This window comes from Phyllopteryx taeniolatus, chromosome 8 (genome assembly GCF_024500385.1).
Source record: "Phyllopteryx taeniolatus isolate TA_2022b chromosome 8, UOR_Ptae_1.2, whole genome shotgun sequence".
Classification (NCBI taxonomy): Eukaryota; Metazoa; Chordata; class Actinopteri; order Syngnathiformes; family Syngnathidae; genus Phyllopteryx; species Phyllopteryx taeniolatus.
This window is the reverse complement of record NC_084509.1, coordinates 10,205,001-10,217,826: the sequence shown is the minus strand read 5'-3', so window position 1 is coordinate 10,217,826 and position 12,826 is coordinate 10,205,001. Positions and strand designations below refer to the sequence as shown.

General features: G+C 43.8%; 1 protein-coding gene across 2 annotated transcripts in view; it reads left to right on the top strand.

Moving 5' to 3' along the window:
* The window catches only part of LOC133482182 (mediator of RNA polymerase II transcription subunit 13-like), a 35,906-nt gene that overhangs the window by 17,948 nt on the left and 5,132 nt on the right, over positions 1 to 12,826 (top strand). For both annotated transcript variants that reach the window (XM_061781993.1, XM_061781992.1), the window contains exons 18-28: positions 38 to 261; positions 350 to 545; positions 4,084 to 4,405; positions 4,531 to 4,747; positions 6,244 to 6,435; positions 8,935 to 9,158; positions 9,245 to 9,387; positions 11,531 to 11,689; positions 11,772 to 11,954; positions 12,024 to 12,169; positions 12,747 to 12,826. The exon at positions 12,747 to 12,826 is cut by the window's right edge and continues 85 nt beyond it. In XM_061781993.1, the coding sequence (XP_061637977.1) occupies positions 38 to 261; positions 350 to 545; positions 4,084 to 4,405; positions 4,531 to 4,747; positions 6,244 to 6,435; positions 8,935 to 9,158; positions 9,245 to 9,387; positions 11,531 to 11,689; positions 11,772 to 11,954; positions 12,024 to 12,169; positions 12,747 to 12,826 (2,086 nt within the window). The remainder of the gene's footprint in view (positions 1 to 37; positions 262 to 349; positions 546 to 4,083; positions 4,406 to 4,530; positions 4,748 to 6,243; positions 6,436 to 8,934; positions 9,159 to 9,244; positions 9,388 to 11,530; positions 11,690 to 11,771; positions 11,955 to 12,023; positions 12,170 to 12,746) is intronic.

Here is a 12,826-nt window from a genome sequence, read left to right as displayed (position 1 = left end):
TCAGGAGCCTAACCTTTTCCCCTTACTCTGCACACAGGTACAGATGAGTCTCCTGAGCCGCTGCCCATCCCCACATTTCTCGTGGGCTACGAGTACGACTTTGTGGTACTGTCCCCCTTTGGCTTGCCCTATTGGGAAAAGCTGCTCCTGGATCCCTTCGGCTCCCAGAGGGATGTCGGCTTTGTTGTCATCTGCCCAGAAAGTGAAACGCTCCTATGCCGGGCCAAGACCTTTTTCAAAGAATTGAGTGCCATTTACGAGGTGTGTGCTTCGTCCCAGTCTTCTTGTGCTCACGTCTGCAAAAAAATATATATATATCTGAAGACCCGATTTGATTTCCTCTCGACAGGCGTGCCAGCTCGGGCAGCACAGGCCCATCTGCAAAAATCACCCTGAGGGCATCCTGAAGGTGGGCAGCACAGAAGGCAGGAACATGGCAGAGCAGCCCCTCAGCGACTGGTTCCTCAAGATGGCCGCCAGAGATGCCAACAGCGAGGCCTTCAATAAACTTAAACTCTTTGCTCAAGTGTGCCGCTACGATCTAGGTACTTAACTCCTATTCTAATGTTGGACTAGGGGGGTGCTTATTACAGGCAGTTCTGTTTTTGCGCATCGTAGTCTTACTAACCTATGGTAACACAGTAGTCACCTGCAATAGGTACAAATTTGCAATGTAGTGAGACCATATAAAGAACAGGTTTTTAAAAAAAATAGTTTTACCCTTTTCTGCACGCTTGAAACGTGTTTAAATGTATTAAAGCACATGTATTACTAAGCAACTGTTCTCACACAGTTCCCCTAAATAAATAATAAATAAGAAGCAAAAGCGTACTTGCTTCAAGCTGTTTTTGTCACTTCAAGATGAGGTTTACTGTAAAACTGACAGATTAAACAAAAGAGAATTTATCGTATACAGTCTCTCCAAAAGTATTTGAACGGGAAAGTCAATTCCTTTGTTTTTGTTGTATACTGAAGACATTTGGGTTTCAGATCAAAAGATAATTATGAGACAAAAGTTCAGAATTCCAGCTATTATTTTACAGTATTTACATCTGGATGTGTTAAACAACTCAGGACAGAGCACCTTTTGTTTGAACCCACCCACCTTTCAAGTGAGCAAAAGTATTGGAACATGTGAGTGATGGGGGTTTCTAGTTGCTCAGGGGTTGCCGTTTAGATTGATTGCTTAAACATTAGATAGTGCTTGTTTTTGGCTTTGGATTCCTCCTGTGACAACTGCATTTGCTGTTAAGCAAACATGAAGACCAGAGAGCGGTCTATGGGAGAAAAGCAAACCATTTTGAAGCTGAGAGAAGAGGGAAAATCCATCAGAGCTATTGCATAAACATTGGGCAAAGCCAATACAACAATTTGGAATGTCCCGAAAAGGAAAAAGTACCGGTGTACTGAGCAACAGACATCGAGCAGGTCGGCCAAGGGTATCAACAGCAGTTGATGACAGAAACATTGTGAGAGCTGTGAAGAAACACCAAAAGACAAGTCAGTGATGACATCACTGTCAACCTCCACAGGGGAGGGATGAAGGTATCATAATCCACTGTTCAAAGAAGACTTTGAGAGAAGAAATATACAGGCCATACAACAAGATGCAAGACGAATCGGAAGGCCAGATTGGATTTTGCAAAGAAGTACAGAGATTAGCCACAAAAGTTTTGGAACAAAGTTTTATGGACTGATGAGACCAAGATTAACCTCTGCCAAAGTCATGGAAAGGCCAAAGTATGGAGAAAGAAAGGATCTTCTTATGATGCAAAACACAAGCTCATCTGTGAAGCATGGCAGAGGTAATGTCATGGCTTGGGCTTGCATGGCTGCTTCTGGAGCAGGCTCACTAGTCTTGATAATGTAACTCATGATGGTAGCTGCAGAAGGAATTCTGAAGTCCACAAATCCGTTTTGTCAGGCAATTTGCCGAAAAATACATCCAAACTAATGGGGAGAAGCTTCATCCTGGAACAAGACAATGACCCAAAACACACTGCCAACAAAACAAAGGACTTCATCGGGGGGAAAAGTGGAAGGTCCTCGACTGGCCAAGTCAATCACTGGACCGTAACCCAATAGAGCATGCATTTAACCTCCTGAAGAGGAGACTGAAGGGAGAAGCCACCAGAAACAAACAAGAACTGCAAGAGGGTGCAGTAAAGGCCTGGAAAAGCATTTTCAAATATAGAATGCAACAGTCTGAAGTCGATGGGTCGCAGGCTTGATGCAGTTATTTCAAGTAAGGGTTATCCCACCAAATATTAAATGGTAGTCAATTAATAATGTCTTTTCCAATACTTTTGTTCACTTGATAAGTGGGTGGCTTCAAACAAAGGGTGCCCTGTTTAACACATCTAGCTGAAATTCTGAACTTGTCTCATATTCATCTTTTGATCTGAAACCCAAATGTCTTCAGTACACAACACAAAAAAAGAAATTGACCTTGTCGTTCCAATACCTTTGGAGGGCACTGTATCACAACAAAATGTTTAAGCATACCATATAATTATTAGTCTGCTAGGTCAATGCTCACATAATGAGAAACGCCGTAGATTTACTTAGTGTAATTAGTGTGGATGTTACGGTAATTAGTACTCTTCAAACAACCGCTACTTTAACACACACTGAGCAGTAGGGCTCATACTCGCCCTCTTATCATGATTAATTATTCGTGTTGACCGTAAAGAACGACTTCCGAATCAGAATCGAACCGTTACTCCTTGTAGTATTCCGAAATAAAGAGATGTTATAGTCAAACAAATGAAAAATCCAATTTGATTGTTTGAACACTATGTATTGAATCGGAAAGAGCGCACGCTGGCGTGTTTTGGCTGCCACTTTTCCCTCCGGAAAGGTTTTTGTTTTTAGATTAAAATGGCCTCCTTTAACCAGGATACCTTGCAGTACGGTGGCCAAAGGTAAAACCCGAGTTGGTTTTGCGCCAGTCTCGGCGCCGTAAATCCTCGCTGGCTTGGAACAGCTGCCTCCTTTCTAACTCGCTAGGTAGCTGGCTAGCTCTCTACATCTGCCATGCTATATTGGATCAACTTTCTCCCATTTATTCGGCCACGGTCGCCGTCCACCTACAGCAAAGGCTCCTTTATTGCTTTAGTTGTGGCACTGCCATGAATCTTCATGCACCTCCTCGGGCTCAGCTATTGGATGCCTAATTCCTCGAAGATCATAGTCTCGATGGAGGGCTATAGGCTTCATCGCATTCCCCACTGCGGCCACCATGGCCAGATGCGCACATGCGCAGAAACTGTGCACAGGAAGTCAAAATGCCGTCTGTTGTAACACTAAAATTGTGATTTTCTGAAGTAAATGTGCTGTGGCAGAAGTTGCAGCTCTTGTTCAGAATAAAGTAAGTAGTTTAAGATTCGTTCTGATTTGAGTCCAAGAATTCTGATTAGCTGATCACTTTTCCACCCACACTCGAAACCCAGTTCGAGTCACCACAGATTCATGTATAGCCCTACTGAGCAGCAACACATACAAACAGAGCCGACAGTAGTATTCACAGGCATATATTCTCTCTGGTCTGTGGAAATGACTTACTGGAGCCTAGTTGGGGACCTTCTCTCTTTTTGCTCTTAACTACGCCGTATCTCTTCCAATATACCCCAGTGCTTCCGGGCATGTTGCGGCACAACGTGGTACTGCATTGAAGACGCACAAGTCTAAAGTCAGACTACAGTAGACTGTATACTGTAAAAACCCATTAACGATCGCTTAAAATGTGTGCTATAGCAGTGGAACACTAACTACAGTAAATTATATGAAAAACACTTCTGGGCTATGAATATGAAACAAATGAAAGCGGTCAGTACAGTGGTAATTGAACGTGCAATCTTGTGCTCGCGTGACAACGTATTCTTCGCCGCTGCGCCAAATTAGTTCATTGTGCCCTGTTCGTAACTTTGAAATGTCTGTCAGGACCATTGTCAAACCGAGGACCCCATTATGTATTATGAGCTTTTGTGGGTTGTTTCCTCTGTTTTTAGAAAGGCCTGCCCTTGTTTTAATCATAAAATCAGTGTTGAGGACATCCTGGTTCAATCATGTCTCCTCTCTCAGCTCCTTACCTATCAGAGCAGTCTTTGGACAGCTCACTCCTCTCTCAGCGCAACCCTGCCACGGAATCCTCGCATAACTCCACCTCTTCCAGCGCTGCCTCAGGACACACAAGTGCCACCGGCACCGCCCAGATCAACAGCGCCCCTCCGCTTCCCCTCCAGGTCTTGGGTGGGTTGCCGTCATCCAAGCTCGGCACCTACCCCCAGTTTGGAGCCAGCGGGTTGCAGGGCAGCGCGTCGCATAACGGGCCTCAGTTGAACCCGCAGGGCCCGGTTGCGGAAAATGGTCCCGCTGCTCAAAGCTCGAGTGAGGCGCCAGAGAGGTGAGTTGCTTAACCCAAGTAATGACACTTGCTTAAAATGTACTTAATTTTTTTTTTTGTGGCCACAATAACTTGCGATTACTTCTGTATTAAATGTTAAGAGTGCATTGTTTTCATATCCACAGCACAATGGACAGAGATAAAGTGGGAAAGCCAACGGACGGGGAGTCCCACGCCATCTCCTACCCGCCCGCTATCGTGGTGTACATCGTGGACCCGTTCAGCTACACAGACGCTGACCGCGAGGTCCACTCCAGCGCATACACGCTGGGCCTCCTGCGTTGCTACATAGAGATGCTGCAGTTCCTTCCTGCTCGCATCAGAAATGCAGTCTCCGTGCAGGTACGCGTCCCGATTCCACAAAACGAGTGTGCTTTTAAAGTAAGATTTCCTGGGAGCATTTGTTCGGGTAGATGCACGTAGCAGCTCTATCCCACAGGGAGAAAAGAATGAGCGAGGGACTCATTAGCAGGCTAGTTCAGGTGCAAAGTGACAGGCTGACACAAGGTTGCGTCAATGTGTCAAAGGGAATTGGTGCTAATAGTGGTGACATTCCTGCTGCAAGTGCACATGATCCAGTCAGAAGTATTTCCTGGAGGAAGATGGTTGGATGTAATACAACATCTCTATATAGTGAAGGCATGAATCGGAGTAAATCACACCACTATATATTTGATGATGATGATAATGTAATAATTGCAATATTGGAGGAAAAGCCCCTATAAAGCCATGGACCTGAAGTAAGTATAAACTTAAACGTTATTCAAAATGTGTAAGTAAACCAAATATTTTTTTAATCCAATTGAAATAAATAGACATCAAATTTGGCAGATGGCCCTCAAGCCACCTTGTTGATGATAGAAGCTCTTTTAAAGTGATGCAACATTGTTTTCTCAAAATAAAAATACAAATTTTAAAAAAGGTGGAACAGTGGATGTCTGGTGAGCACATCTGTCTCACGGTTCTGGGGACCGGGGTTCAAATCCCGGCCCCACCTGTGTGATTTTTTTTGCCCCACATCCCAACAACATAGGTTGATTGGAGACTCTAGATTGCCCGTAGGTGTTAATGTGAGTGTGAATGGTTGTTTGTTTCTATGAGCTCTGCGATTGGTTGGCAACTGGTTCAGGGTGTACCTCGCCTCCTGCCCAAAGATAGCTGGGATAGGCTCCAGCAGCCCGTGACCCTAGTGAGGATAAGCAGTAAGAAAATGGATGGATGGAATGGATCCACAGAAGGTGTTGTTTTTTTTTTTGTTTTTTTTCTCTACATTCTTTACAGAAAATCTTAAGTGTTGCAGGGACATCATGGAAGGACACATTTGAGATTAATCAGAGCATAAAAAACATTGCTTTTCTCTCCTATGTCTATAAAACTATATGCCTTACTAATATCCATCCATTCACTGTACCACTTATCCTCACTGAAGTCTCAGGTGCACTGGAGCCTAACCCAGCTGATTTGGGCTAAGAGGTTGGATACACCCTGAACTGGTCACCAGCCAATCGCAAATGCCTTACTAATACATATTTATAAATCTTGGCTATTTATGCTATAACAATGCTTTTTGGACTTTAAACATATTGAGGTTAATGATTCATTAATGACTAAGCTGGTAGATATTTGTTACTGTAGCATGAGAGATATGGTGCAATATTTTTTTACACCTTTATAGAGATGTTAATATTCATAGTGAGCTTCTATTGCTGGCTCATTATTTACCTTTATCTTTAAAATTCCAGATTCCCCCACACACCTCCACCTAAACAGCTCAGTATGCAACTGTAACATTTTGAGTGTGTTACCATCCTCATCATCTGCTTGCGTTTTGCCCTCAGATTGTTCCATGCCAGTACCTCCTGCAGCCTGTGCACAGTGGCGAGCGTCACCTGTACGGCCAGCACCTCAAGTCGCTCGCCTTTTCCGTCTTCACGCAGTGTCGGCGGCCCTTGCCGAACTCCACCAACTTCAAGGCTCTGACGGGCTTCGGGCCTGGCCTTGCCATCGACATGGCGCTCAAGAACCCAGAGGTAACATTGTGAGAGTATGGCTGGGCAATATAGCTTTAAAATAAAATCAGATTTTCTGTGTGTGTGGGGGGGCTAAATCTGTTTTTAATCTGTTTTCACCACTGTTTTAAGAAAAGGCATATGAATTATATTATTCAAATCACATTTTGATTTTGAGAATTTTTCTCCTCTCATGTGGCTATCCTTTATTTCTCCTGAAACCAAAGACAGGCTTTTATGCAGGGTTTTTTCCTTGATTTCCAAATGAAATGCAACATTTACTTTCATCTGAAAAGAGGACTTGGGACCACTAGGCAACAAACCAGTGCTTTTTCCTCCTTAGCCCAGCACAGACTCTTCTGATGTTTTTGGTTCAAGAGTGGCTTGACACATGGAATTCTACAGCTGTAGTCCATGTCATGCAGACGTCTGTATGTGGTGGTTCTTGATGCAGTGACACAAGCCTCACTCCACTCCGTATGAAGTTTCCCCAGATTTCTGAATCGCCGTTGTTTGACAATCTTCTCAAGGCTGCGCTCATCCCTGTCACTTGTGCACCTTTTCCGGCCACATTTTCCCCTTCCTCTTAACACTCTGTTAATGTACTTTGATACAACACTCTGTGAGCATCCATCTTCATTTGCAATTTCTTTTTAAGACATTTTCTGCTTATGGAGGGTGTCAATTATGTTTTTCTGCACAACCATCAAGTCTTCCCCATGATTCTGAAGCCTACTAAGCCAGGCTGAGGAAAACCTCTGCAGGTGTTGTGCGTTAATTAGCTGACAAGATTGACACAAGGAGCCTACAATGTTGGACTTTGTCATGATATTCTAATTTTGTGAAATACTGGATTTGTTTTTTCTTTCTGCCGTAATCATCAAAATTGAAACAAATATTTCACTTTGTGTCTGGTGAACCAATATAATGTACAAGTTTCACTTTTTGAAACAAATTAATGAAATAAATGGGCTTTCCCTCTATTCTAATTTTTGGGCACGTACCTGAAAATAAATCGGAGTCAGGCTCTGTTCACAAAAATTGCACTTAAATATTAAACATTTGCACGTAGGCATAGTCATTAACCCACTAAAGAGGCCCAAAAAAATGTCCTGCCAAATTTGAATGAATTAAAAACAAACACCATGTACTCGAAAGCATTTAGGCTTTGTCACAGTTTTTAAATCAGATGCCATACATTTTAATATCACTGTTAGTTTTTAGACTTTTTTTTTTTTTTTTAATTGTATGAATGTTGTCGTTATGTACTGTATAATTTTTCCTGCCTCTTGGCTTTTCAAAAATCGATTATATTTCTCAATAAGCTTTACCTGGTTAAATGAAGGATAAATAAAATGTAAAATAAGGCTCGCCCTCGAGCTGCTTGACTGATGTGAGACCTTTATCTGTCAATCAAATGACACTAAAAATCACGTTTGCTGAAGTCAACTACTGCTTGAATATTGTTAACGTTTGCCGCTGTGGTTATTGTTTATAAACGGTTAACGTTCCCGTGTGTGTGTGTGTGTGTGTGATATGTGAGGAACACACACACACAACTCCGAGCGTGACGTTTTAAACGATGTCGCCATAGTTGAGTGACCCGTTTATCTCCTTAGCTTGCTAGCTGGTTAGCTCGCAGACTAGCGAATGTCGTGTGGATCTACGGAGCAAATGTCGTTCTACCAGCAGCTTGCTGAGTCGGGAGTGGCGTGGCGGGTGTTACCACAACAATGAAAATTTTAGTCCAGAGAAAACTCCCATGTCCATTGTATGGAACGATAACCCGCCCTACTTTGCCTCTGATTGGCTAGCACCGAGACAAGAGTCGCAATTTGGATTCGCTGTTTAGAAGCTCTTCACCAGCGCATTCATCCACGCACACGCGTACTAGGGACGGGTCTTAAACCACGCGCCAACGGACGTAGAGTAAATATGCTTCATACTTCCCCTGCATTTTTGTGCGTCTCAGACACACGACGCGCAAGATCGGTGAAGTGTATTTTGATATGGTAATGTGTTTCATATTGTATATCCTGTAATCTATTTCATATTGTTTTGGCCATTGAAAGTCCATAAACGTATGAATCGGCACCATGTCTTTGACAATGTGCAGCAGGTTTTCGGACTCGTGTGTTCTTCAGAGTCACGCACAAAGCAACATTTACTGCGCCATGTCTCCGTTTCAAATGTTGAAATAATTTGGTGGTGCCATTTCCTTTGGTTGCAACAGCCATTATATGTACTGTACTTTGCAATGAACTGTCTCTCCCCCCCATGGTGTGATGCTTCATACACGAACCATTTCCAAATTACTGACAAAACTGCCTTTTTCGGGAAACTAGCAGCTCTATTTGCAGCCATTATCATCTTTGTCGGTTAAAGTGTCAGCCTGACCTAAAAGCTCGATTAAGCGGTTATATCAATTAATAACCCAGCCCTACCTGAAAGACTTTGTTGCAGCTTCAGCTTCTTAAACTAACCTTTTTCCCTCCCCCCCAAAAAATGTTGTTCGTGCAGAGGCCAGAGTGTCTGCGTCTCTACACGCCGCCCTTCATTTTGGCGCCGGTGAAAGATAAGCAGACAGAGCTGGGCGAGACATTTGGGGAGGCGTCGCAAAAGTACAACATCCTGTTTGTGGGCTACTGCCTATCTCACGACCAGCGCTGGCTGCTGGCGTCCTGCACCGACCAGCACGGTGAGCTGCTGGAGAGCTGCATCATCAGCATTGACGTGCCCAACAGGTAAGCCCAGCACACCTGCAGAGTCACCAAATCTCACTGATCCATTTTGGCATCCGCTTAAAATGATCTGTTGCCTTCGGTTGCAGGGCTCGCAGGAAAATGAGCTCAGCCCGGCGACTGGGTCTGCAGAAGCTGTGGGATTGGTGTCTGGGCCTGGTGCAGGTGACGTCACTGCCTTGGAGGGTGGTGATTGGTCGCCTGGGAAGAATGGGACACGGCGAGCTGAGAGGTAAAGATACACACACAGACATAGCAGTCACCCACAGGTGCTTCAATTTTTGTTTTCATAGTGTGAATACAATGGTCGTAAAAAAATATATGAATAAAACTAATCGGAAAAATTCCTTTGATAAAGTGGAACCTTGATTTACAAACTGCATTGGTTCTTGAATGGGGTTTGTAAATCGAAAAGTTTGTATGTTGAACATAATTTTCACATTAGAAATAATACAAACATGAATAATTGGTTCCAGGCTCGACAAAATTCCCAGTGTATCCCCTAGATAGGCTTTACTTGGGCAGGCCGCCCAAGAATATAAAACTTTATATATAAACGAAAACAAAAAAGGCAACGCCATCGTGTGATCGCAAAAGCTGCATCACTGTAGTACTTTGCCAAGCTCACCAATCAGAAACGCCATGCTACCCGTGGATAGGTCACGCAAACCAATCAGCTTTGAGCTGGTCAAAAAAAAAAATGTGCATCCTCCCTCCTTTCCCAGCTGCTTGTGAGAGAGGAAGCCAGGCATGCTATGCAACGTGTAAAGCTAACTTCCTCCAGGTTCAACTTCGCACCAGCTACGAGCCTCACTTTCTTCTGTGGTGCATAATCTCTCCTCTAAAGTAACTAACCCTCGCTAATATTGTGCCGAGTAACTCGTGACAGCGTACCGTTTGTCACTAGAGGTGGACGAGCGTTAGCTCAGCATGCGACACATCGAGCAAAAGGAGAAAACATGCTAATTGCGAAGCAAACGTGAAATCTTGAGTAGTGAAACACCAGAATGTAAGGGCTTAGGTGTAAAGTACACTTTTAACAACTCTGGCTGTAACTGCGCTATAGTGGAGAGTAGGGCTGCACGATTATGGCCAAAATAATACTCATGATAATTTTGATCAATCTTGTAATCACGATTATTAGGCACAATTATTTCTCATGTTAGGGAAATATTTTTATTGCACTACTTTTTAACAAAGAATATGTAACACTTTTCAGTTTAAAATCAATCTTTAAAAAAAATTTACCCAAAGAAATTCTACTTTATCAAGGGCTAACTGAACAAATGTGCTATTACAAAGTACAATCACGAATTGCAACTTAATGGAAGCAAATGCAGTTAATGCATAGAAAGCAATAACATTATGCTGTAAGCACTGACTTTTCATTTAAAAATCCCCATCAAGATAGTGAATTGTCAAGGAGGGTACGTCTCCGTTGTCCTGCTTGACCGTCGGTCAGTCGCGCACGGTCACAAACTGCAAAGAACTCGACACTTGTGATTTCCCTCTCGATTTACTACTGGCGTTTTTTCATTGCGGTCCAGGCTACCCTGCAACGATTAAGTGTCTTACCCTGACATGCCATCTCGCCGCCGAGGTGCAGCAGTGCCCACATCTTAAATGTAAAAAATCGCAGACGATCAATTGAAGCCGATAAGCTGTGTGTGCAACTTGACAACATATTCAGCATCGTGAACGAACAGTGAAAATAGTCCAAATATTCCGCCAAATACCTCACTGTCAAAACGCTGTAGTAGTGCAACATGGTTTAGTACAACTCCAAAGAACACTAAATGGGTGGAGGGAAGTAAAGGTTGAAAAATATTTTCTTGGTGAGGCTTCATAAAAGAACGACATACCCTCCTAGTCGGGTTACGCCATCATTTATTATTGTCACCACACCCAGCAACACCGTTCTTTTCTACAAGATTCCTACTGGGCATATGACTAAATACCACAAAAAATATAAATATTGGAGGAATGCTACACACTTTCCCCCGCGGTTGGTTGCACATGATCCCGGATTTTGTGGTGGCGCCCATTATTTTTAAAATCATTTTTAAAGTTACTAAATGTAACATGAAAATTGACGATGTTATCAAATTCATTATAACAAAAATCTTAACGTTTCACTGCTGGGGGAAAAAGATCGCAATGAAATAAGTGCAGTATGCCTTTAATAACTAGACTTTTGATTTTTATATTTTTCATTCACGCTCTTATTTAAAGTGCTTCATCTAATATGTATGTCTTTATCACATCTTTAGTGTGTTGGAAAAAGTTAAAAACAGATGTCGAAGTGTAACACTGAGTGTTTCTTTTGAAAGCGTAAACGCACACGCTGATGTGTTACGGTGCGCTTGATGTTCCAGACTGGAGTATTCTGCTGAGCAGGAGGAACCTTCAGTCCCTCAGCAAGCGCCTGAAGGAGACTTGCCGGATGTGCGGCATCTCTGCTGCCGACACTCCCAGCATCCTTAGCGCCTGCCTGGTCGCCATGGAGCCCCAGGGTTCCTTTGTGGTTATGCCAGGTAAGACTCGGTACAGAACTGAATCAAGCAATCACCCCCTTCTTGTTCTGTGTTTGATTGGTATGAATTGGCCGCGATGCAGATTCCGTGTCGACTGGCTCCGTGTTCGGCCGCAGCACCACGCTCAACATGCAGACGTCGCAGCTGAGCACGCCGCAGGACACGTCGTGCACGCACATCCTGGTGTTCCCCACCTCAGCAATGGTGCAGGTCAACACCAACACGTCGGAACCCATCGACATCAACTTCAACCCTATCAATCCAGGTGAGCGTTGGCAACGCGCAGAGTAGCATCGTAAGCTCTCGAACATAGCCGACCTCTCGCTCTGTGCAGACGGCTCTGACGGAATGGGCATCTTTGACCTGTTCGACAATGACATGGTGGACCCGGACATCATCAGCATCCTGCCCAACTCGCCCACCACGTCTCCTGTGCACTCGCCTGGCTCGCACTACCACCAGGGCGGCGATGGAAGCAAGGTCTGTACTAGCATCATGTTAGCGTTTAGCTCAAGCTGTCCTAACGATATGAACACCAGCTACTTCATCTGCTGCTTCCCCATACAACACTAACCTACAAACTACTGAACTTCAATACATCTGTCAAAGCCCAATCTACCTACCTTGAGATTATGTGGACCTAACAGTGCTTGAGGATAACAGTCCAATGGCTGCTGCACCTTGATGAAATACCGTGATCTGTCTGCCTCTAACGCAAGAAGACCAAACTAAAAGGGTGAATGTCTGTTGGCTGGAACATTAGCCGTTTTGCTTCTTTCCTCAAAAACTCCACAGTCTCCACTCGAAAAAAACAAAAATGCCATCAAACTCGAAGTGAAAGCAGGAGACTCATTCTCCTACATTGTCTGTTAAAGTTTTCCAACTGTTGCGTTCGATGCAGCGTAGATTTTGTAGTTTTCTGCAATACTACCAAGTTGTCATTTTATTATCTGGACCATGTTGGACAATTTATCTGTTTTAAGGTCTGTGTGGCGTTTTGATGGAAGTGGGACTCATGGATGTTGTGTATTAAATGCTTTCTGATCGTGTGTTGCAGGGTCAAAGCGCGGATCGCATGGAGTCTCACGAGGAGGCCTTGAACATCCTGCAGCAGCCGATGGCGCTGGGCTACTTCGT